General features: G+C 32.2%; 1 protein-coding gene across 2 annotated transcripts in view; it reads right to left on the reverse strand.

Annotated features, from left to right (window-relative positions):
• Positions 1 to 829: 829 nt before the first annotated feature.
• The window catches only part of LOC132745287 (guanine nucleotide-binding protein G(q) subunit alpha), a 45755-nt gene continuing 19228 nt past the window's right edge, over positions 830 to 27356 (reverse strand). For both annotated transcript variants that reach the window (XM_060734165.1, XM_060734167.1), the window contains 6 exons: positions 24622 to 24776; positions 23008 to 23136; positions 21046 to 21175; positions 14134 to 14287; positions 11891 to 11998; positions 830 to 11104 (listed from right to left, as the gene is read on the reverse strand). In XM_060734165.1, coding sequence (XP_060590148.1) covers positions 11022 to 11104; positions 11891 to 11998; positions 14134 to 14287; positions 21046 to 21175; positions 23008 to 23136; positions 24622 to 24776 — 759 coding nt within the window. In that variant the 3' untranslated portion in view covers positions 830 to 11021. The remainder of the gene's footprint in view (positions 11105 to 11890; positions 11999 to 14133; positions 14288 to 21045; positions 21176 to 23007; positions 23137 to 24621; positions 24777 to 27356) is intronic.

Raw genomic sequence — 27356 nt, forward strand, 5'->3', positions numbered from 1 at the left:
GACATGTTGACGAGGGGTGCATGCATGTTTTACAAACATGTCTTGTTATAATTAATGTTAGCATTTTATGTATAGTTTGAACTTCTCCAAACATTGGATATCTTATAGCAGTACATGTTTGTAATCATGTGCCCTTTGAACCATGCTGGTCATGCCATCATTTAAGCTTATTTTTTATAAGTACCTATATTGACAAGTCCAATGACTATCAACAAACTTTCTCTGGGATAAAGAATATTTGGGTTTTTTTCAGCTATTCCGTGGGTATTTTTCTGGTCCTTCGGGATCATTGATGCCAGCACTATTAAGTATTGAGAATTGAGTACGGCTCAAGCCGGTGCTAGGGGGCGTTAGGGATGTTGCACATATTCATTATCCCTCATGTACAGACTCAATCAAACCGAGTCTGCAATTCTCTTGTAATATTGTTGTGATTAATGCTTCCGAGGGATCACTTTGTTTCCAGATTTTTTTACAAACAAACTTTTACAGTTACAGCTTCGAAAATAATTGCAACTGGTTAACTAATGTGATGGGTAGTGCACCTTGAATATAGTATACCAGTAAAAGTTTTCTTGTAACGGAATAATCTTGCAAAAAAACCCAAATTTGCCAAATTCCGGATAACGTCTATAACCACCAATCACATGGGTGAACGTTGGAAATTGTAAAAATCCTGAAAATCCTGAATGTAGAAGTTTTTCTCTAGTTAAATAGAAAAGTAAAAGGTCTTTACGGAATAACTTGAAAAAACCCAATTCAGGAAATTCCTGAAAATCTTTCCCAGCCCAATCACGATATCTTTATTTAAAGAATAAAACTAAACATATTTCACTTTATCAACATATTTTAATGATAAAAGTCTATACAAATATAACTTAGGCATTTTAACATTATACAAAGAGAATAAAAATCCAAAAATGAGTATGCAGCACTTGACAAACGATAAAAAGCCAACATACATTATGACGTATAAACACCTTCCACCAACTACCCCTTATATAACACCATTGTCAACTTGTTCTAAAGTTTAATTCGTTAACAGTGTATTATTTAACTCTAGATAAAAAGGTCTACCCAAAATGACAGTTGTCCTTGGTTAATTAAAGTTCACAATTTTATGCTTTTATCATAATTTTTTTTTTAATTTCCTTTTCTCACTCCGTATTTATACTAGTAATCCGTAGGCAAATGCTTGCTTTTTGTTTTCTTTTTCTTTTTGATGTTGTTTTGTTATTTTTCAATAGTTACAATTTTGAAAATCGATGTGATTTTTTTCTTTCTACGCATTAATAGAAAAATTCAACAAAATAAGTAGATAGTGGTAGGTCATAACATACAATACATTCATCTTGTTTGTATGTTTAACTCCGAAATGGGTAACATATTTAATATACAACACATTCACCTTATTTGTATGTTTACTTCAATCTAAGGAAACATACTCAATGACATTTAAATATACAACACATTCAATTTTTTTCTTGTATGTTTACCTCGATTTAAAAAAAAGATACATGCACAATAACGCTTAATATACAACACATTCAATTATTCAACTTTTGTATGTTTACCTCAGGGGTAAAATAATATTATACAATACACTCAAACATTCAACTTGTTTTGTATGATTACCTCAAGAGTACAATACATTCAAATATTCAAATTGTTTTGTATGAATACCTCAGGGTAAAATACACTCAAATATTCAACTTGTTTTGTACGATTACCTAAGGGTATAATACACTCAAATATTCAACTTGTTTTGTATGATTACTTCAGGGTATTATATTCCCCATACTGCTCTAGTACCCACAAAAGTATGTAATATACTCTACAAAAAATTCTATTTTTTTATGTTAAGCCTGGTATGCCGTGCCTTCAGGTGTAGGTAACTCAAATAAACAGCCCAGTTAAATTGGTAGCGTGTTCAAAACTGTTCAACCAATCATGTTAATACTAGACTACAATATTATTTTATAACCTGCACTGGTTTAAATGTACCTAAAGTGGGCTTATAAATCCACATAAAATGGACTTATAAATCCACATAGAGTGGGCTTATAAATCTATTTAAGATGGAAATCTGCACTCATTCATCAGTAGAAATATTAACCAATCAAAATGGACAAAATTCTGTCATGAAATGTAAATACTAACCAGTCTGATTGAACTATTGTTCAGTCTAAATAGTTAGGCCTGTTTACATACAAAATAAATGCTTCACACATTACTAAAAATGCATCATTTAACATATAATTCCATATATTTGAACACACAAAAAAATGTACACACTTTATATGAAAGAGTTCTTGTTTGACAATGTTTTTAAAACATGAAGCAAAGAAAAAAAGGAGAGAAAAGAAAAATATGAACACAAAAGACTAGATCTTATCTAAAATACAGTACCAACAGAAATTATAAATTGATCCAAAACTTAACTGGCATGAACAAAGAGTCATTTGTTTGGGGTTTTTTTGTTGCTTTCTTTTTTCCCCTTTTCAGTGTAAGTTATATTGCTTTCTATGAAGTTAGAAAGAAAATCAAACTGTCAAGAAATGTAAGGAGTTCTGCCATTGGTCTCTTTTTTCACTTTATGATCCAATACAACTAAACAGTGGACCAATCAGCTATATACTAAAGAATGGACCAATCAGACACCTACTTAGAAAAGGACCAATCAAAAATGTATTAAGAATAGACCAATTGGATAAATGCTTAGAATGGATCAGATTGAATTAAATTGATTTCGAGTAAATTTATTATCATATAAAAGCTTATACATTAGTACTGTAATAAATGATAGTCACTATAAATGGTCTGATCATTGCACTTTCTTTAATGAAACTATTTAAATCACATTTCCCTACTAAAACTCAAAGAGTACATAAAAATATCAAGTACATGTAAAGGGCTGACAAAATTGAAGCAGTGACATGTCTGGGGTTTTCCCTTTCAGTTTTCTTTCGCTTGAGATTGGGATATGATGTGTATCTTATTATTACTAAAAAAATAATATTAAATATCAGTTATCATTCTTCTTGCTTCCTCTCAGAGATATATTTAAGACTAAATGTAACAATTATTGAGTTTTTTCCCCCACTTTTCCTTAATTAAATGCAAGTTAAATCAATTTTTCATCAGTTAAAATTCTTTTTTTTTTTTTTAAACTTTTATATTACCTTACTTCACTTTGTATTCTTTCTTGTTCACCAGAAACTGATGTCATAAAGTAATGTAACAATGGACCAAAGGGAAATAACTTTTTAATTTAACGTTTCCTTTATTCATGTGATTACTTGTAACCTTAAATTATTACAAAAAAAAAAAAAAATTGATTATTTTTTTTAATAAATAGATAAAAAATTTTGCTGTATGTTGAAGGGAACTTAAAATTGCAAAAATAAAATACCACAATATTTGTCAATCCCTTAATGTCTATACATGTAACTTAATGGCGAAGGTGTGCTTTCACGCTCACACTGCTGGAACCACAAGTGCTTCAGCCTTTGCCACCAGTATGGAACCAGGCCTGTCTTTACATTTCCTGCAGTCCCACCACGGTCTAAACTGTCTGCAGGCAAACTTAAATTTTTTGTCTCATTATCCCCCCCCCCTCCAACAGATTAGTAAAATAATGGTCAGGTTCTAAAAATAGAATGTGGACAAGTCCATTCTTGAAATTCAGCAGATTCAGGGGGGAGTATTGAAATTTATGGATACTGTACTGTCTGGGTTTTATCATTAACAAAAGCAAAATAAATATATATCAACATACTACAACATTTAAACCCTGAATCCGCTGAATATGTGTAATGGATTTGCCCAGCTTTTTAATTTGGAACGATCCATTGAAAGTTTAAAGGGGGTTTTGGTAATCAAAAGTACTCTCAATAATTGAGCTCCCAACAGTATATAAAGACCCACCTCAAATCAGACAGACAGTGCAGTAGTGGGCGAGACAGGCCCGGTTCTATACTTGGTGCAACAAAAGCGGGTCAATTTCGGTTTCCAGCAGGTTCACGGGTTAAGCTAACCAATCATGCCTCAACAATTCTACTACACCAAATAAAAAAAAGTGTACACAAGAAAAACAGTAATGTTTTTTAATGACAGTTTATGAGAAGTACATCTTATCAATGAATATAATAAACAACATGTGCTAAATAATTACTTTTATAAAAATCAATACCATACTATCTGGTCTAAATAAAAGCAACACCATACCTCTTTCTCCCTCCCCTTCTCATTCACCCCTTGTTTTTCGTTATTTTATTGTTGTTGTTGTTGTTGGAAAAGTACTAAGTAAGAAGAAAATTTCTCTACTCATTAGGTTATTTAATTCATTTTCATAAAAATCAATCAGTGGAGTAACTTGAATCATTTTTGTAACAAAACATGCATAACGTAGTACATTATTTGAGAAATAACCTTCAATGTTGCATTTATAGTTGAAGATTTCCTTTTATTATCTTTATTTCAAAAAATAATTCCATATATATAACCTCAATAAATTAATAAATCAATCAATCAATTCTTTCCAGAATGCTTTTTTTGCAGTTTTTTTTTTAGTATTCATAGTAAAATTAATTTAAACATGGAACCAAAATGTAATGTTAGTTTTGCTCTTAATCCATTGGAAACATTTCATGAGATATTTGTTTAAATCAATGGATACTCTGCAATGCTGGCTTTTAAATGTACTAAAAAAAACCATACCCATACTATTAGGAAAAGTTGGACGATCTATTTTTAGCCTCAACAAGGCTCCAACTTTTGAGTTAATCTACGGAAGGTAAATGACCATGGAGACCAAAGAATTTGAGGAATAAGTCAATAAACGTACTGTGAAAAAAAACGATAAGAAAATTTGATGAAATAAAGAAAATAAATCTGCAACTAAAAATGCTCCATCGTGAAGTATCTTTGTTTGGGAGGCGTGTTTTGTTTGGGGGAGGAGTTATAAAACAAACAGGACACACCCACTTACAAGGTGTTATGTATAATATACCAATCATTTACATGTACACACACATCTACATAATCATCCTAATATAATAGTGACATTGTATCAAAAGATGAAAAATGTTAAATATTTAACACACTGAAACCTTGACTACAGATCATTCAAGACAACCCATCTTTTCTTTTTTTTTAAATTTCAACAAAATTGTGTTATTGTTTTTTTCATAGTTTTTTTGTTTTTTTTGTTGTTGTTTCGTTCTTTTTTCCAATTTTTCCCTCTGTTTTCGTAAGGCTTAAAAAAATCTTTTTGTTTTGATTTATCTGTATCATTTGTTTCGGTTTGCAACCGGAACGCATTAAATGTACGTTTTTCTAAGCTAATCCCACTAGTATAAACTACTGTTGTTCCGTTATAGTTTTACAGTGCGTTACAGGTCACAGTAGATTAGTCAACCTTTTGAACTTATTTTCAAAAAGGTATTACTGCATAAAACATTGTTTGTACCCCTGAATTAACTAGTGAAAAAGCCTTAAATATTGTAAATTGTAAATTTTGCAACAAGTCTACACGTATATGTTCTGTCATTATCGGACAGAATTATAAAAATTTATCAATTTAATCCGACCATCAATTTTATTGTTTGTAGAATTTATATAGTACAAACTTATCAATTTCAAACTTTGGAATTAAAGATATACTATAAGATTAAAATATCTTCTATCTATGCAGGGAATAAAATATAGCACTTTTTAAAATTGTACCATTTGAAATAGATCACCATAACATATTCCTAAGAAAACAAAAAGTATGATGCAATTTTCATTAACAAAAAATAAATCATAAAATAATCCTAACGTTGTATTACTTACCACAGAATTTCAAGCAATGAAACAAAGTAAAGTTCTCTTAAATAATATGTTCCTAAGGATACAGCAAGTACAATGTAATTTTTCATTAAAAAAAATTTCCTAATATCCGTATTACCAAATATTTTTTTGAAAGCAGTGACTGTTAAAAGTTCTCTTAAATGAAATATTCAGAAGTCAGTTATATGAAATATTCGGAACTATACAGTAAAATGACGCAATTTTCATTAAAAAAAAAATCCTAGCCTTGTATTACTACACACCAAATTTTTCACGCAATCACTGTTAAAATTTAACTTAAATGAAACTTTCCTTATTTTACACAGAAAATTTTGACACAATGACAATAAAAGTTCTCTTAAATGAAATGTAGTTCTAGTCTCGTTTCTAAATGTCAATATCAATTCATTTTAATTCACAACAAACAAAACAAAACAAAGGCAATATAAACACAACGCAGTAGTTAACATTAAATCATCTCATAAAAAACTTGGTTTCCAAGGTAACTAACTTGGCTTCTTTTTTTTTATGTTGCCAATATATTTATAAAACACGTCAGTCAAGATTTTGATAATCTTAACATTTTTTAAAAGCAGAGATATGATCCAGTATTAGTTTCGTACAGTAAGAAAGAAAGAAAAAAAACAAGAGCGCCACACGCATGCGGTGTTACCACTTGTCTCTCAAGTTAAGTGTAACTGATTTTGACAAAAATTTTATGTTAAAAAGGGGCACAACTCCAAAAAAATGCTTTCAGAGTTATGCCCTTGCCTAACAACAGCATCTTGCCATGATAAGAAAGTATTTCAAGTTTCATATTGATAACTAAAAAAATTTGAACAATGGGCTACATTAAAATTGTTTGTACAACGTGATAGCTCTACTTTTTTTTTCAAAACAGACGAGTAAAAATATGATATCAAGTTGAAAATTTCGGGTAGTATAATAACAGATATATAGATGTAACTGTAGGTAAGAAAAGAAAAACCATCCAATGGGGTTTTTTTTATCAATGTGAAATTTCAGTAAAAAATGGGTAAATTATTTCAATTGTATCCTAAAACTTTCCTTAAAGGGAGTCCATCGATGTTTTATAACTCGAAAATACTGGAAATATTTTTTTTATGGTCTTGTAACTCGAAAATACTGGAAATATTTTTCACTTTAACTGAGATTAATTTCATTCGTTCTGTACCAATGACTTAATGCGCAAAAATTTCAGATCATTCATTTACTACTTCCAACCAGAACAATTATTTTCATAGTCCAAAAAATGAATAAAGTGTTTAAACACATTTTTTTCTGTCAAATACGATTTTTAATTTAGTTCTGGGTACATCACTTGCCAATATCTTTCAATTTAACTTGTTTCAGCAAATCTTTGAAAGAATAACATTTTTTTTTTATTATTTACGATTTTGACCTCAATGGAGTCCCTTTAAAGGGCAGTATAGTTTATGTTTGATTTTTTATTTTAAATTTATAAGTCATGGTTAAAGCAGGTGTGCGGGTCAATCAGATAATCAAAATGTGACTGGTCGATGTCTCTTACACAAAGACCACCAATTCTTGTCTTAAATTTGTATTTCCAAAAAAAAAAAATATATATATATATATATAATTATTATATATGTACAACAAAACTATTTGACTATTAGATAGTGTATCATGTATATAAACATGTATAATTTAAATTATGCAGATTTTAACAGCTGTGTGTTTCAAATTGAAATGTAAAAAGAGGGAGAAAACAAAAACAACATTAATTATACCATACATGATGTAAAAAAAAATAAACCCAACGAGAAAGTAAATGATTGAAAATAAATAAAACATTTTGTCATCATTAAATAAATATAGACATGGATTTTTAACATACAAGAAAACTTAGATTATTACAGGTTTATTTCTGAACATAACCAACGAGAAGCTTCAGTGAAACTGTAAATCGAACATGAAAATGTTTATCTTTGTTGACTATAACCAACGAGAAGCTTCAGTGAAACTGTAAATCGAACATGAAAATGTTTATCTTTGTTGACTATAACCAACGAGAAGCTTCAGTGAAACTGTAAATCGAACATGAAAATGTTTATCTTTGTTGACTATAACCAACGAGAAGCTTCAGTGAAACTGTAAATCGAACATGAAAATGTTTATCTTTGTTGACTATAACCAACGAGAAGCTTCAGTGAAACTGTAAATCGAACATGAAAATGTTTATCTTTGTTGACTATAACCAACGAGAAGCTTCAGTGAAACTGTAAATCGAACATGAAAATGTTTATCTTTGTTGACTATAACCAACGAGAAGCTTCAGTGAAACTGTAAATCGAACATGAAAATGTTTATCTTTGTTGACTATAACCAACGAGAAGCTTCTGTGAAACTGTAAATCGAACATGAAAATGTTTATCTTTGTTGACTATAACCAACGAGAAGCTTCAGTGAAACTGTAAATCGAACATGAAAATGTTTACCTTTGTTGACTATAACCAACGAGAAGCTTCAGTGAAACTGTAAATCGAACATGAAAATGTTTACCTTTGTTGACTATAACCAACGAGAAGCTTCAGTGAAACTGTAAATCGAACATGAAAATGTTTACCTTTGTTGACTATAACCAACGAGAAGCTTCAGTGAAACTGTAAATCGAACATGAAAATGTTTATCTTTGTTGACTATAACCAACGAGAAGCTTCAGTGAAACTGTAAATCGAACATGAAAATGTTTATTTTTGTTGACTATAACCAACAATAAGCTTCAGTGAAACTGTAAATCGAACATGAAAATGTTTATCTTTGTTGACTATAACCAACGATAAGCTTCAGTGAAACTGTAAATCGAACATGAAAATGTTTATCTTTGTTAACTATCAATGAAATTACAAATCAAACAACCAGTTTGTGTTTAAACTTCTTGACCTGTAGTGTAAATTCTTCCAAGATGGCTGCCACTTCTGGCAAGGGAGGTAAATATGGTGAAAAAAATCCGAAACTACTTATCTATACTGAATTAAATTATTGAAAACTTGTATGAAAAAAAAAAGATTAATCTTTGATTATAACTTTTACACAAGTGAAATGTTTGTGCATTTATATATTATACTATAATTCAAACTGATAAAAAAAAAAAGAATATATATTATATTCAAATATAATATGGGTGAGTTGTGTTGAAGATTTTTGTGAAGATTAACACAGCAGTATCAATAGATCATGAAACCTTAAAGTGTGAAAACTCTAGAAGAATTTTGTTGTTGTTTTGTTTTGATTTTTTTTTTTTGGCCTGGAAAACAGTTCTGACCAATTAAAACACAATTATTATATCCTATTACATAACCAAGAATTAATCAAACTGACTTTCTGACAACAAAATTTGCACCCTGATATCAAATTTTTTCTATGTATCAATTTTTTTTCTATGCATCATTTCTCTCCAACAATTTTTAAGAAAAGTTTTTTCGCTTGAACAGTGATTTTGGGGTTTCTTCCTTCTTTTTTTTATATTTAAATATTTCAATTTTTACTGAAATAAATTGTTAAACTTTTTGTTGTATTGCTATGCATTAATACAAAATATATCAGGGAGTAAAAAAGAACAGCCCTTTTACGCTTTTGTAGCACAACGTTAAACCCGAGGGAGTGAAATGTAAGCTCTTGTTAAAATATTGAAATATTGACTTGGTAGTGTATGGAATTCAATTCTAATTTTGATTTTAACTATAACAGCCCTTCTGAAGTTTAAAACAAACCCTCAGTATGACTAGAAAAATGCTCTGGCTTACTTGGTAATATATATAAAAATGTCATCTTGTAATTGTTTACAGTACAAACAGAACAATGTTTTATGACAGAAACATTCTATGAAAAAATTTAGATACACCAGCAAAGTCCCATATAAGTACATCCATATTTCTGATGATGAGAAATTTAATGTAGATTTAAAAAGTGATCAGAAAAAAAAAAAAAAAAATTTTTTGTCTGAGTCTCGGTAAGAGATTTAACACAATTTTACACCATATAAAACACAGAGTCTATAAATAGCCACAGAATCTATAAATAGCAACAGATTCTATAAATAGCCTATGAGGTCATAAGTAGACCTCAGATACATATATAAAAGTACGTTTTTTAATTTACAGCAAAGTTTTAATAGCAGAGTCTAGAACACAGATAACAGTGGTCGGAGAACACTTGCTGTAACCAGTCCTTGCTCAATCTTCATCCCATGACGTAAGGAAACAACACAAGTATACCAACTGTCGTGAAATAATAAAAAGCTTTGCAGGTTTCTTATCTCATTTCCTTTTCTAGAATTCAGGCAAGAAATGGATCAATGTCTTTCATCTATTTGAACTTCCTCTGAACACATTTTCCAGAATGAATTACAACTCCATCTTGTTCCAATATTACTTTTTTTTTTTTTTTAACTATTCGTGTTTCAAAGCATTAAAAAAAAAAAAAATTTAAAAAAAATAAAAAAAAATTCTTTTCTTTTTCTCTAAAAAAACTTTAAAATACCTTGTTCTGACCACTCCCAAAAACATGCATCTGTTCATATGAAAACGAAAAAAAACAGGAAAAAAAAAAACAAAAAAAAAAAACTTGGATATTTATATATTTATCACAAGATTAATACAACACAAATTCTTCACTGCAATGATTAGTGACTTACTCCCCCGAAAATGATGGTTTAAAGTATAGCCTCGAGATAATAAATGCCTGTCAGATTGCAAATATTTCATTGCGTATATAAATTTTCTAAGAAGCAATACATGTAGAGCACTAAAAAAAGGGGGGACAACTTGTCAATAAACTTGTCATCAAAGGTAAGAGTTCTCTTTCTCAACTTTTTAAGTTGATATGCACGAAACTTGTCATATATAGGAATTCACACAATATTTTATCCCTTTTTATTTTTGGTAAAAAGTTCAAAAATCCACGCCTGTCTTTGCACGCCGTCTTAACTTAAGCCAACATGAGTGGGAGTACCGAGGGCGGAGTCGAGATATAAAAAGGGAGCGCCCGATAAAGAGAGAACGGGCCGTTCATGAGGCAAGAAACACCCCAACTTGGCACGTCGGGCGTGACAACCCACAAATACCATCCAATGAATGTTAATGAATTTAAAGCAAGGTCACTTTTTGCACGAAGGATTGGACATGTCCAGCCTTCATTTTACTGATTCACACTAGGTTATACTCTTTAAGATTAAGTTGCAATATCGTGTCCTTCACTGCAGCAAATACAAAGCGAATATTCTCAGTATCTGAAATAGAGAAACAAGACTTTAGTGTCACATCAATTCATTTTCTCAGTATAAAAGTTGCCTTCAGCTCTCCTGAAGGTAAAATGAGCCGCGTCACGACAAAACCAACATAATGGGTTTGCGACCAGCATGGACGCAGACCAGCCTGCGCCTCCACGCAGTCTGATCAGGATCCATGCTGTTCGCTTACCATCTCTTTTACAAGTAGAGAAACGATAGCGAACAGCATGAATCCTGATCAGACTGCGCGGATGCGCAGGCTGGTCTGGAACCATGCTAGGCGCAAACGCTCTATGTTGGTTTTGTCGTGACGCGGCTAATTTATAGATTCCTGTAAAGAAATGTTGAAGGATAAACTGAGCTCTTGGCAGTGTAGTTTCACAAATGAAGTCTCAAATAGATTTTCTTATACAAGTCTGTATTATAAACTAAATGACCCAAAGGCTTTGCCATTTTTGACATTTTATGATTTATATAACATTTGTAGAGGACCACAAAGTGATATCTAAGCATTCAGCATTGTAGTTTTTGGGATGTAATTTTTTGATATATTCAATGTGATGCTACATGCCAAATATCAAAGCTCTAGGCATTGTACTGTCTAAGATATTTTTGTTATACAAGTCTATATTGTTTTTTATCAAGTGACCGCTGGGGACGACGAACACCAGACCACTTTGGGGTGCTCAAGTGAGCTAAAAAAAATAAAATAAAATAAAAAAAATTGTACAAACCTGTAATAAAAAAAAAAAAAAAAAAAAAGGAAAGAAATAAAATTGTACAAACCTGTGGCACAAGTAAAGTGAGAGTAAATTATTTTGTCAGGATCGGGATTTAGATCCACAAACATACGTAATATAAACTCTCTGGCTGCCTGCGCATCTTTTTTTGGACCTAAAATAAAAACACAAAACAATTAATCTTTACCACCCTCAATTCTTAAATGGACTTGTCCATCTTTCAATCTGGACAAAACCATTCATTATTTAGAGATAATTTTAAGACATTGTTGGTTTAAGTCTATAGGAATTTGGTTTGATTCCGTGTCTGAAACTTTATATGCTTATCTAAACACAAAGGCTTCAAGGTTATAAATTTTTTTTACCGAGTTCTGTCTCAAATCTCAGGATTTTAATTGGTCAGTGGAAATTCTGCGGCAATTTCTGACCAATCAAATACTGGAGATATGAGTTTGAGCCTAGAGTAGGTCTTTATTACCTACGATTCGCTAATATATCCTCACGCAAAATATCTGGAATTTTCAAATTTGCTAACTTTTCGACACATGGAAATAGCAACTTATACAGTAATACGACATCCACAGGCTATTGTTTCATCCAGCGTAAACTGTTCTAGACCTCAAGACTGCTCGTCACTCAGTACGATACATTTACATACCACAATTAACGGTTCACAAAAATACATGTATGATGTCATTTTGTCACAATGCAAGCTTTTAGAAGCACAGATTATAATTATGAACAATAGTTATTGCAAAACTTTTTGAGGACGAAAGTCTTTTCAGTACGATTTTATATGTTTTAAGGGGGAATTTTTACGTGTTAGGGGGTGGGCAAAAAAACATACTACAGGCTGTCCAGCACCTTCCGACATAAAATTAGGGCAAATTTTAGGGCAATATTTTAGAAATTTTAGGGCTAAAATTAGGAATTTTAGGGTACGTAACAGAAATTTTAGGGCTAAAATTTGGAATTTTATAACTAAACTATGGCCCAAAAAGACCACGATGTGGGCTAACCTTTGCATATTTGATACAAAAGTAACTCACAAATAATGCTCTAGTTTAGTAAGAGCAAAGGTGTCTACCAGTGTGGACTCACTGGTCAACTGCCTCCCCTGCGGAAATGGTCATAGTCAAACCATGTTCAAACCATATTTGAAATATGGTTTTTCAATGGTTGAACATGTCAAAAGAACATGTTCTACCTATGTTTTGGGAATGTTATAACCACAAGTGTCTAAAAGGAATTCTTATACAGTGAAATTCATGCACAATGCAGCTTTTGAATATGGACAAATGAAATGTTTGTACAAGTAGGAAGTAAAAAGGCATTAGCCTTAGTACAGTCATTTGAATAAATGGGAAGCATCTATAATCAACACACAGAATTGCACATCAAAAAAGTTCATCACACAGACCATTCAATTGCAGTTTATCTAGATCATATAATTGCAAAATGTGTGTACATGGTTAGAATTAATTTTGCAAAGTCTATGTTAACACATTTAGTACTTTACAATGTTGTTTTGAAATTATGCAAATTTAAATAAAAAGAGTTGTGAGTAAACAAATTGTACATTAATTTTTGATAACTATTTATACATGTTTTTAATTAAGATTGTGTTACAACAGCTTCATAATGATCATTTTCAAATATGATATGATATAAATGGACCACTTCAGCCATTTGGAAAAAAAGAACAAACATAAAATTCAAGATATCTGAAGTTGGCAAAACGGTATCAAAATATTCCAGAATAAGTCGACCTCTTATGGATATGATTTAAGTTTTAGGACCATGATATGGTAGTGTTTTTGCTGTTAACTGACAACATGATTATAAACAACTGCTTTGATTATGAAATAGTACTGTTACGGATATAGTCAAAGTAACTTTTAGTTGGGAACGAAACCATTTCAATGTCACCAATTTTGAGTTTGCAAATCATGGCAAAATCATTTTTGACCACGTTCAAAACATGGTCCACTTTATGTTCAAGATCATTTTTCGCAGTGTTACAAGTTATAAGTATGTTTATAACAAAAGATAATTTTTTTTAGGAATTTCAGTGAAAATATAGGGCATTTTTAGGAATTCCTTTTGAATTTTTCACTTTTTTAGGAATTTTAGCCAAAGTGAAAAAAATTAGGATTTTTTAGGAATTTTAGGGACGCTGGACAGCCTGATACTATACTAATTTTGGTGGAGGACTGCGGCCAATATTCGGCCGCAGATTTAGTAGATCGAGGGCCCTAAAAACAAAACTAGTGAAATATGTACACTTACCATCAAACTCGGGAAAATAGTCTACCAGATGTGAATGCATAATCTTCTCTTCCAATAGATCCTTCTTGTTAAGGAATAATATGACTGATGAATTCTGAAACCATGGATACGTGATAATCGTGCGAAACAACGCTTTCGATTCTTCCATACGGTTCTGAAAAATATAAAAAACAAACGCGTTTCAATCCTGTGCATCGGACAAATAACATTTACTACATAATTATGGCAAACAATGTTAAATGGTTTTGAAAAAATATCAAAAACAAACATGTTGCAGTGCCGTGCATCTGATTACTAAATATGGTAACCTTGTTAAAATGACTTCCGGTCCTTATTTGCTGTAAAACAAAAGCCAATCATATTCTTTTACTCCCACTTTTGACATATTATCAACAAGAAATTAAATAAAGAAAGAATGATAAATAGTTTGGTATCAATTCGATAATAAGGTCAGAAAGTTTTTTTTTTACTTTATCAACAGGGAATAGGCAAAGGTCAAAAGACGTTATCTCAAAAGCTGTTATTGGTTTTCATAGTCTATATAACATAGATAATGTTATTATATATCATAATGTGCATTCAATCATTCTTGATTCCGTGACATTGATTAAATGATCAAGTAGGTCTAGAAAATTATCACCCACATCTTTGTCCTTAGTGATATCCTGTCTCATTATTTTATTTGAGCCGCGTCACGACAAAACCAACATAGTGCGTTTGCGACCAGCATGGATCCAGACCATGTCTGATCAGGATCCATGCTATTCGCTTACAAACTCTATAACAAGTAGAGAAACTATCAGCGAACAGCATGGATCCTGATAAGACTGCGCGGATGAGCAGGCTGGTCTGGATCCATGCTGGTCGCAAACCCATTATGTTGGTTTTGTCATGACATGGCTCATTTATTCTTTAATTCACTCACGTCTGTTAGAAATGTATTTTCCTATACACAACACAACACAATGGAATAAAAGGCCTATAATTTTTTTGTCTGTTAGAAATATATTTCCTATACACAACACAAACAATGGAATAAAAGGCCTATAATTTTTGTGTCTGTTAGAAATGTATTTCCTCTACACAACACAATGGAATAAAAGGCCTATAATATTTTTGTCTGTTTTTTTTTTTTGTCTGTTAGAAATATATTTCCTATACACAACACAAACAATGGAATAAAAAGGTCTATAATTTTAAAGTATAAAAATTTCTGCCTTTACAGCTAGTTAATTTCTACTAATGAATAAAAAGCTAGGTTTGAGATATATACAAATAAACATTGACCATGTTAGAACTGTCCACGGTTTATTTATACTGACAAAAAGAAAACTGGCCAACTAGCACAACATTGTTGGCTTGTCAAGCCCTGCACGAGGTGAAAAAATTGTAATTGATCAATATCATTCTTAACCAATTAACAGTAAAACAAAAACTGAAAAATTAACAAATAATAGTGAATAAATTCTAACAGTATGAAACAGAAAAAATTACTATCAAAAATTTATGTGTTTTTTTTATTTAAACATAAAATTTTGCAAGTGCCTCCTATTGGAGAGAGGGGGAGGGGGGTGGGGACATTCTATTACATTGCACCAACAAAGTATAAGTCATATGGTCACTTTACAGCTTTAATGGTGGAGGAAGAAAACCTCTGGTACAAATCTGTGCATTATTCCCGGAACAAACGGGCACCCAAGTAGAACAACAGACGGTAAGCTAGCTGGATAGTTTCATAATATTAAAGAAGCCAAAGCCCCCCTGGGGATGCGAAACCTAAGCGGTAGGGGGGAAAATTGCTTTTATGTCATCAACCTTAACCTCTCGGCCATGGACACCCGTAAATAATCTATCCATCTTAATTGAATCTTTAAACTATTTAATTGGCTCTCTTCAGCAATGGACTTCAACTCAAACACATTAAAATGAAAAGAATCAACAACTTGTGAATTTTCTTTAAACTGTTTAAACAGTTCAGCCTACCTTTAGATACGTACCCGGTGACAAATTCTATTACAAAGTGAGGAACATTTTGATGTTTATAAATAGTTATCTTAATAGTTGTGTGGTAGAATGCTCGTCTAAATTTAATGTTCTTGTGACACATAATGATAGCAGATAGTTATTAAAAAAAAATATTTTTTTTAATTCTAAATATTTAATCTTTATATGTACATGAATTCATGAATTTAATCAAATTAATTAAAAAAAAATCATAAGAAATACTGCACATCAGTTACTAAGAGAAACCACAAAAAATTTGCTATTTTACTTTTAACCTTATTTTATGAGCATTCAAATTAAATTCTATTAATAATAAATAAATATTTCTTATTCACACAAAAAATCTATTTTATTCAGATACAGAGTCCATATTTTTTACAACCAAAACTTGGAACAATAATAAGTTCTATATTTCTTTAAAAACGAACACAGAAATTTATTTTCAAAAATAAATATTGTCACATACAAAAAATACATGAAATTTCTTAAAACTCAACAATCAACTCAACTTACCAGGAGATCTGGGTACAATCTTAAATCCTATGTATAATACAACAAAATCTTTTAAAAAATATCATCTAATTTTTCTGAAAACTGGCGTGTTTTTTTGGCGTTATCATGGCCGCCAAAATAAGAGCAATGATGATGTTAATACGTGTGATGGTAAACTCATTTCTAACATATTTATTCTTATTACATACCCATGCTGCTTTTGCGACCCCGTAAAAATGGTAAAGCACGACCATGCTTATATTTTGATGTGACATCATTAGCGTTATACAAACACAGTATTGAGATGCGCTGAATGTAAGATTTCCACTATAAGAGCACCAATTAAAAATGATACTTTTCACTTTAAACGATCTTTATTTTTGGTATGTGATAAATAGAATATTAAATTGGTGTAAGTTTATTACCAAATTTATTGAACTTGTTGAATAAAATAATATGCTCGCCAAAGGCTTGCATGATAATATTTTATACAACTCCTTCAATAAATTCAGTAGTTAACTTACAATCATTCAATTTCCCCTATTTATTTGCCTGAATATTTTTTCTGTAATACTGTGAGCTCCTTAATTTTTGTATTGTATTAAAATTGTAAATTATGTTTTGATCATCAATAGATCATCCCAAAATTAGAAGCAAGTAAAGTATAACACTTTACTAGTTTATCAATAGTCAGTATGTGAATTAGCCACAAAACAAGTAGAATTTAGGTCATTTAGTAACTTTTTTTTTTTTTTTTTCATTTATTTTATATTTCAAAAACATAATTTTATAAACACAATCATTCACATTTACATAGAAACATTTAGTAACTTAGGTGGGTACTGATTCTTAATTGTAAGGAGGGATCCGTTTCTTAACTGGCCCCATTTTGTCGGTGGTTTTTTGTTGTTGTTTTTTTTGTGGCATGCGTAGGTAATTGTGGCATGCATAGGAGCAAAAAAGATTTACTTAAAGACCATACTGTGAAACAGTTCCTTAACATTCCTCTAATTGATGTTATAAACCATTTGTTTGTTTGTTTGATTGGGTTTTACGTCACAACGACACAGTATAGGTCATTTAACACGTTCCAGTTTTACTGGTGGATGAAGACCTCAGGTGCCCTTCTGTGAATTATTTCAGGCACGAACGGATACCTGAGTAGAACCACAGACGTTCCGTAATATAAACCATTTAACTTGTTATCAAGAACAACTGAATGCACTGCTTGAATTATTAACAAAGATACAAATCAATCAATTTGTAACATTCTAAACACATGAAACAAACAAATACATTTACTAGGTAGGTACTCAAAAATGAAGTGCAAAATGCGATTGTAAGTGCCGATTGCAATATGCACATTACTTTATTTGTTTACCTCACAATATTTTACTTTTAAATACATTTCCAAAATATTCTATGAAAATTAACATGAATCTGGAGGTGGCTGCTTTAAACTCCTTGCAAATATATGAATCCAAAGTCCCCAAACAGAAACCCACAGTGGTAAGTATCAAAGTGGGCAACCTTTACCACTCAGCCTCAAAGTAGGGCATTTTCACCATATCAAAAGGGACCAATAAAAGAACCCTAACCAAAATTGAAATGTTATGACTTTTTTCTTAAAAGTGGTGACATTTTAAAATTTATATAATCATACAATTTAACAAATTACAAAAAAAGATTTCCTGGAAACTGTATTAGTTTGATTTTTATCTTAAATTTTCCAAAATGACATTTTTTCCCCCTTTGTAGAAATGCTGCATGCCTCCAGATGAGCCAAACTATTTCAAGAAAAATTAAACTTGGGAGGAAAACATACTATAATTGTAAGAAAAGTAAAACAATTCAGCATTCAAGTTACAATTTTATCTTATGTGCGATTATTGACTGATTTTGCAGCATTAATCACCATATTTCTACTGCGTTACTATGGCAATAAGGGCTATTTTCGCATATTTTTGTCTTTTTTTTTTTTTGCTTATTTTGTCCTCTTTTTCACTTTTTAATACATTTTCAAAATTTTCATGAAAATAAATGCATCAGGAGGCATGCTGCTTTACGCCAGTGGCTTCTCCCAACCCCCCCCCCCCAACTTGCCCCCACCATCCAAACAAGAGGGCCATGGATGGCCCTGAGGTCGCTCACCTGTATATAGCCCCCCGCCCCACCCCCCGGCCCAATTTTTACCCAAGGGCTTTTATTTGTTTATTTGAACAGACTTGGTAGACAACCATAAGAAGATGTTTCATGCAAAACATCTAAGTTCTAGCTCATTAGGTTTTTTAAAAGGAGATTTTTTTAAGTTTTTACTATACACATATAGTTAAAAACAATGACACCCCTCGGGCAGGGCCAGTTTTGACCCCTGGGCTTTTATTTGAACAAACTTTGTAGATATTTACTTAAAGATGTTTCATGCTTAATATCTAAACTCTAGCTATTTGGGTTTTTTCAAAGAAGATTTTTAAGTTTTTGCTATACACATATAAGGAAAATCAATGACCCCGGGGCGGGGCCAGTTTTGTCCCCAGGGCTTTTATTTGTACATACTTGGTAGACACCCATTAGAACATGTCTCATGCTAAATATCTTAGCTCTAGCTCTTTGGGTTCTTTAAAAGAAGATTTTTTAAGTTTTTACTATATGCATATAGGGAAAATCAATGACCCCCTGGGGCGGGGCCAATTTTGACCCCAGGGCTTTTATTTGAACAAACTTGGTAGACATTCGCTAGAAGATTTTTCATGCCAAATATCTAAGCTCTAGCTCTTACGGTTCTTTAAAAGAAGATTTTTTAAGTTTTTACTATATGCATATAGGGCAAATCAATGACCCCCCGGGGCCGGGCCAATTTAGACCCCAGGGCTTTTATTTGAACAAACTTGGTAGACATTCACTAGAAGATGTTTCATGCCAAATATCTTAGCTCTAGCGCTTTTGGTTCTTTAAAAGAGGATTTTTTAAGTTTTTACTATATGCATATAGGGCAAATCAATGACCCCCCGGGGCCGGGCCAATTTAGACCCCAGGGCTTTTATTTGAACAAACTTGGTAGACATTCACTAGAAGATGTTTCATGCCAAATATCTTAGCTCTAGCGCTTTTGGTTCTTTAAAAGAGGATTTTTTAAGTTTTTACTATATGCATATAGGGAAAATAAATGACCCCCTGGGGCGGGGCCAATTTTGACCCCAGGGCTTTTATTTGAACAAACTTGGTAGACATTCACTAGAAGATGTTTTATGCCAAATATCTTAGCTGTAGCTCTTTGGGTTCTTTAAAAGAAGATTTTTTAAGTTTTTACTATATGCATATAGGGAAAATCAATGACCCCCTAGGGCGGGGCCAATTTTGACCCCTGGGCTTTTATTTGAACAAACTTGGTAGACATTCACTAGAAGATGTTTCATGCCAAATATCTAAGCTCTAGCTCTTACAGTTCATTAAAAGAAGATTTTTTAAGTTTTTACTATATGCATATAGGGCAAATCAATGACCCCCCGGGGCCGGGCCAATTTAGACCCCAGGGCTTTTATTTGAACAAACTTGGTAGACATTCACTAGAAGATGTTTCATGCCAAATATCTTAGCTCTAGCGCTTTTGGTTCTTTAAAAGAGGATTTTTTAAGTTTTTACTATATGCATATAGGGAAAATAAATGACCCCCTGGGGCGGGGCCAATTTTGACCCCAGGGCTTTTATTTGAACAAACTTGGTAGACATTCACTAGAAGATGTTTTATGCCAAATATCTTAGCTGTAGCTCTTTGGGTTCTTTAAAAGAAGATTTTTTAAGTTTTTACTATATGCATATAGGGAAAATCAATGACCCCCTAGGGCGGGGCCAATTTTGACCCCTGGGCTTTTATTTGAACAAACTTGGTAGACATTCACTAGAAGATGTTTCATGCCAAATATCTAAGCTCTAGCTCTTACAGTTCATTAAAAGAAGATTTTAAATTTTTACTATATGCATATAGGGAAAATCAATGACCCCCTGGGACGGGGCCAATTTTGACCACAGGGCTTTTATTTGAACAAACTTGGTAGACACTCACTAGAAGATGTTTCATGCCAAATATCTAAGCTCTAGCTCTTAGGGTTGTTTAAAAGAAGATATTTAAAGATTTTTCTTTCGGTTGCCATGGCAACCAGAGTTCTGCATGGAATTAAATTCTTTGAACAATTTTTAAAGGTGACCACCAAAGGAACATTCCTGTCAAGTTTGGATGAAATTGGCTCAGTGGTTTATGAGGAGATGTCATTTAAAGCAAAAGTTTACGGACGGACGACGGACGGACGCCGGACGAAAAGCGATAACAAAAGCTCACCCTGTCACTTTGTGACAGGTGAGCTAAAAACATAGCTGCAGAAAGTCTAGGTAGGGTACAGAATTAAGAGCAAGACTTACTTCATTATCTGATTCAACAAGAACCTGGTCGTATTCACTTAAGGCTACTAGGAACATAATGGACGTAACATTTTCAAAACAGTGGATCCATTTTCGCCTCTCCGACCTCTGGCCTCCAACGTCTACCATTCTATAAATAGAAAAAAAGAAAAACATACACAAGTTATCCACATATCATCATAGATCTAGTAACAAGTTGTTTTTTTTCTTCTCATTTTTCTCCCTTGGGTTACCTCCCTTGGGTTACAGATTTTCAAAACAAAAAAAATCTTACAGTAAAACTTTTGGTGCAGTTATGATCATATAAAAAACAAATTACACTCTAAATGAAATTGAAAAGTCAATTTTTTTTGTGAAATTCTTAGCCCAACTAGAAATAAAATCATAAATCATGTTAAGATAATCACAGGGAATAAGTGTGTGTAAAGTTTCGACTCAATCCCTTCAGTAGTTTCAGACATACCAACCTACATGAAAAAATCTTAAGCAAAGTGCAACAGCGACTACGAGGTGAGTACAATGGCTCTTCCCTGTGGTCTTTGAATAGGCAAGCTAAAAAATGATTCTTCTGGAAACCAATAAGTAATCATCCCATCATTTTTGTGTTTGAATGGCCAAAGTGACATGACCTTATACCTTTGATTAACTGACCCCAAATAGGTGTTATCTACAAGTCATGACTAACCCTATCACTTTATCTTACTAAGTTAGTATTTAGGGCCAACACGTTCTTTTTGTTATTGATCAGGTGACGTGGGGCTTACAGACTTACTGACATACAGACTCTTGACAGACACTGTGCAAGGCAACGTAACTCCCCCCCCCCCCCCCCACGTCTTTGAAGGAGAGCAATATTAAGCTATTTTCATCTTTTGGTCGTATTTTAAGAGATTTGCAACAAAGAATGGCTTTATTTATTACAAACAAATGTTGTACGTAAACAGAAATAAATTATTTCGGAACAAAATATTACACAAGCTATTTTGAGCAAGATATGCGATGGTTTCATGCATCCCCAACTCCCAAACAGAAAATTATACTGACAAATTTCTTTCATTATAGGTATAGAGGATATTCAAGTTTTTTCTATAAATACATGATTTATTTTCATCGAGTGGTATGAAAATAAATATTTCATGAGTGGCGGTAGCCACAAGTGAAATATGGTAATTTTCATGCCACAAGATGAAAATAAATCATGTATGTTTAGAAAAAACTTGAATTTTCTGTTTATTATATACATTTTTCTCTTTCTGGACATTAAATTTTAAAAGACTTTCACTTAAATTTTGAGTACTGGCAGAATTTAAAAGAAAGTAGTCCGGCAAGACACCAGTGAAAATACGGAAAATATGTTTCACTGCAGTGAAAAATAAATTTTTACAGTGAAAGTACGGAAAATGAAAATACGCATTTTATTTCATCAATATTTCTCAATATTTCATTTATAAGTATATAATAAATCCTGTTATCATTTTAATCACAATATAAAAATTTATTTTAAATCCTTAGACAGCAAATATATAGCATTTAAGGGTTTAATGGTCTGTTTGGACAAGCCTAAAGCCCATTTCCTACTGAACAATACTCCTGTTACTTGAAGAGTGTGGCAAAAGTAGGGCTTAAACTTTTCATTCCAGGGTGGAAAAGCAGACTACTTGCACACTGAACCTACAGTACAGAATGAACCCTCTAGCATATTTCAGTATGCAACATAATTAAATATGAATGGACAAATAACCTAAAATGGCTAAATGTCTGTTTAAAAATTACACTTTCAAGTCAAGTGGGTATACCATATTGCCTATGGAGTGATGAAAAAGGTTACCTAAATATTATACTATCCAAGTCAAATGAATATTCTATATTGCCTATGGAGTGATGAAAAAGGTTACCTAAATATTATACTATCCAAGTCAAATGGATATTCTATATTGCCTATGGAGTGATGAAAAAGGTTACCTAAATATTATACTATCCAAGTCAAATGGATATTCTATGATGCCCGTGGTTGGGGATCTCACTCGAAGGATATCCTGTAAAGATGGTAAATAATCGGGCTGCGTTATTCTGTCAACATCATCAAGGTAACTGGAAAATAAAAAGAAAACAAGAGATTAAATATTAGAGCTGTCATTCAATGCAAAGCATATGGACGATATATAGATATCGGATGACAAGTTAGTATAGGCAATACACCGATATATTGATAAATACTCATAATTTCTTGTATATGATACTTTTTAATTACTGTTTAAATGATTTTAGAAAAAGAAATGTTCTGGTCATGCAAATTTTTTGTGTCCCAGTTTATAAATGATCTGTGCATGATTTTTTTTTCTAACCATATTGTGTCATCACTGCTATGAAATGTGTCCATTATGTAACAACAGATTAGTGTTAGACATGGCCACCTGATTTTGTATATGTTCTTAAGTGAATTTTCATGATTTATAGAGATTTAAATAATCTATCAAAATTATCTATTTTTTCAAATGTGTATTGATTATTGATCAACAGAAAAAATATCAATGATATATCAATATTGTCTCTATCAATGACAGCTCTATTATTTATGTTATTTTTTGTAAAAACTTGTAACTTAAACTTTTAGAAGTGATTATCTGAAACAGTGACAGTCAATAACACCACTGTCCACCACTAAATCAACTTGTAAGCAATTGCTTTTGAATATATATATACCCTGTCAAATACTGGTTATTACTAATGGCAACAAGTGATTGAAGGATCACGGATCCAGGATGAGATTTTTGTTTGTTAAATATTTAGTTTTACAGCACTCCAACATAATGCAAGTCATATGGTGCCAAAACAATCAAGATAGTATTGCTAATCACAGGTGTTACAAACTTCTCCTGATTGATCTTATTGTAAATCAAATCTGTCTAAAAATAACAAAGTTTCATCAGTTTTAGCAAAAATAATTAATTTGACTTTCAATTTAAGGTCAATGTGAAGAAAGTAAATATGGTTCCAATGTTTCATTGGAATCCAGTAAGCAATTGCCAAGAAATAGCCCTGAACTGTCAAGAAAAAGCCCTGAGAAATAGCCCTGAACTGCCAAGAAATAGCCCTGAGAAATAGCCCTGAACTGCCAAGAAATAGCCCTGAACTTCTAAGAAATAATCTAGAGAAAGAGCCGCGAGACAAACATTACCCTACATACAGGAACTAAACAGCGGTCAAAACATCTGATATAATAAATTTATGGATTCTGACCAGTGTTCCCTCTGTAAAAAAACAATGTTAAAAGTGTTATGCCTCGCTTAGAAAAGGATAAAAAATTTAAAAACAACAATTTTCTTCATTATCCAACTGCATACTACAAGCTTTCATTTTCCCCCAACAGTATTTCAGTCATATAGGCGGGTAAATTCCTAACCATCGTACCTGGAGAGTTACACCAGTACTAGACTTCCTTCCTCTGCGCTAAACTACCAAAGCATCTCCCGTGGATCGAACCCATGCCAGAGAGGTAACTGGATTAGAAGTCATCGACTCTTAACCCCTCGACCACGAAGGCGGTCAATTGAGAATTTCATTTTGTAGACTTACTATTTAGCCGAATCGGTCAGCTGGTACTCTCTCCTCCTATCATAACACTCCTGTATTCCACTGTCAGCCCACAAAGCTTTGATAGCCTCTACAAACTGTTGTTCAAATGATGTAACCGTCTCATGATCAATCTGCCGTATCAAATTTGCATTCTCCTGAAAGTAGAGAAAAATCAAAGTCTAGAATATATGTCCATGGGAGAGAATGACAATTCATTGACATCCAAGGGGGAGAATTCATTGAAGACTAGAGTAAAATCATAGTCTAGAATATGTCAAAGGGAGAAAATGACAATTCATTGACATCCAAGGGAGAGAATTGGAGACCTCTCATTGATTCAGTGCAAAGTAAATTGACGATAAATTATATCAATATCAGACAACAAATATTGGTGGTACACTGATATATCGATAATTACATACTATATGTATTAACTTCTTGTCTGCAATTCTTTTTTCATACCTGTTTAAATACATGCATGTTCTTTTCTAATTAAGATCTTGTTTATAATTTATACCTGTTGCATGATTTTTGCTCACCATTTTTTGTCATCACTGCTATGAAATATGCTTCTGCAGCTCTGCCTATGTTTTGTTTATAGACATAGAATTATCATATCATATTATCGATTTTTTAAGATGTGTATCAATTATTGATCGGAAGAAAAATATCAACGATACATCAAGACAGCTCTATCGATGACTATTAATATCTATTTATCTTCTAGTGTTTCACTAAGCGAAAAAATCATCTGGCTTATAATGAAGATAAAATTTTCTGTTTTTTTGTGAATGGAAGAAAACCTCTCTTATTTCTCTGTTTTTTTGTAAACTTAATCCCCTTTTATATATACAGAGATGTAAGAGACTGCCAACCTTGACCAAATTCCCATTTACCAAATGGACATAGCTATTTTAAGACTCTTTTTTTTCAAATGACTTACTGTTACCACAATTTTTCTAGGGACGAATATTGTTTCATGACTACCACAATTTTTCTAGGGACGAATATTGTTTCATGACTTCAATTCAGCAACTGTTATTTTCTTGAGACATCAAATACCAGTCAGTACATTTACTACATGCACAGTGATCTTTCAGCTTATATAATGTCTCTTCCCCGTGCATATTTTCTTTAAAACCATACAAATTTTTTCCCAAAAAATCAGAACTTTCACTAGCTTTTTATAAACTGGGGAATTTTAGTGATAATTCTTACCAAAATCAAGAGACTAGGGCCTCTTTCTAGTTAAGAGTCAAAAACCACCGATACAAGAACATATGCTACCTTCAATGCAAAGTTTGTTTCTTCTTTTCATAGTCAATCAATTTTAACACTAGAAAGTTTATTGGTTAGGACAGTAAAAATCTTGAAAAAGAGTGACCCCTTGGGAGCAATGAATGAAAACAAAAAAATTACATAAAAGTTGCAAACTCGGTTTGATTGAGTCTGTTCATGAGGGATAATGGAGATTGTAACATCTCAAATGCCCTCTAGCCCAGACTTAAGCTGTATTTAATCTACAACACACGCCAACACTGTAATTGTAACATGGCATTATCATGAAAGACCTAAGACAGGGCTGGCAAAATCTGATTTTGATTTCAAAGTCCATTTTAATTTGAATCTTTTTATTTTCTTGTCCGTATAATATTTAAAGAGTAAATTCTTCAAAAATAACACTTGTTCGTACAGGCTGTGGCACAACATGGGCAAAATAGACAACTGATTTGCTAGCCCTGCCTAAGCTACCTCTCTCTGTGCTTATTAAAGTCAAAATTTGGCATCTGAGTAAATCTATTAATCTAAACCCATAAATCTCCTGTCAACAACATGGTTACCAACTTCTGCACATAAAAGAATCAAAGGTACATAATTGCTAGCTGCAATGGGGTTCAATCCCCATCCAGGGCAAGCTATTGTTTCACCGGACAAGAAACTTTTTACTTAATATTGTTTGCTAGCTACATGGGTTCAATCCCTATCAAGGGTGAGCTATTGTTTCACCGGACAAGAAACTTTTTACTTATTCCTTAGTACTGATTGCCGACATGCTTTCTAGGGAACGGATTTGAGTGTGTGTCCTTAACGGCTTCTTACACTATCTAACTAAAAATAACAATGTACTTTCTAGTAAAAGCCACTGAACTATTATGAGGCATCCATGGTTTATGGATTAAATATGTTAACAACAATGCCGTCACTCTTAATACCTGTTACTCTTAATACCGTAGGCACAAAAAAAAATTAAGTCACAAAATATTTGTACGATAATCATAATAATATAGTATTACCAACTTAATCAAAAACAAAGTCCCCAGTAAATATGTGTACATAATTAGTGTGGTGTATATATTACCGTGGTAACTGTTTCAACATTATAATGATTCTGTAGTAATGGTAACCTAATACCAGCGTAGAACTAAAAGCTAATCATGCTTTCATAATATTATTAAACAATATCAATATCTAGCCCAACCTTTACTGTGCAAGTAACAAAGGAGATATATATAATATACCATAAAGCTTATAAAGTCTAATTAAAATATGAAGTAAGTCACATGACTTACGTTACAATTAAGCGGAAAATTTCAGACATATAATGACAGGTAGTTAAAAGCCGTGGCAGCTAATATGATCATAGTAAAATCACAAGCACCTGCAAAATTTACTGCACGCTAATTTGCATGCTTATTTTAACAAATCGTCGCTAAATACTATGTCTTAAACCCTAA

Source organism: Ruditapes philippinarum, unplaced genomic scaffold (assembly GCF_026571515.1).
Source record: "Ruditapes philippinarum isolate M1 unplaced genomic scaffold, ASM2657151v2 ctg6492_1_1_1_1, whole genome shotgun sequence".
NCBI lineage: Eukaryota > Metazoa > Mollusca > Bivalvia > Venerida > Veneridae > Ruditapes > Ruditapes philippinarum.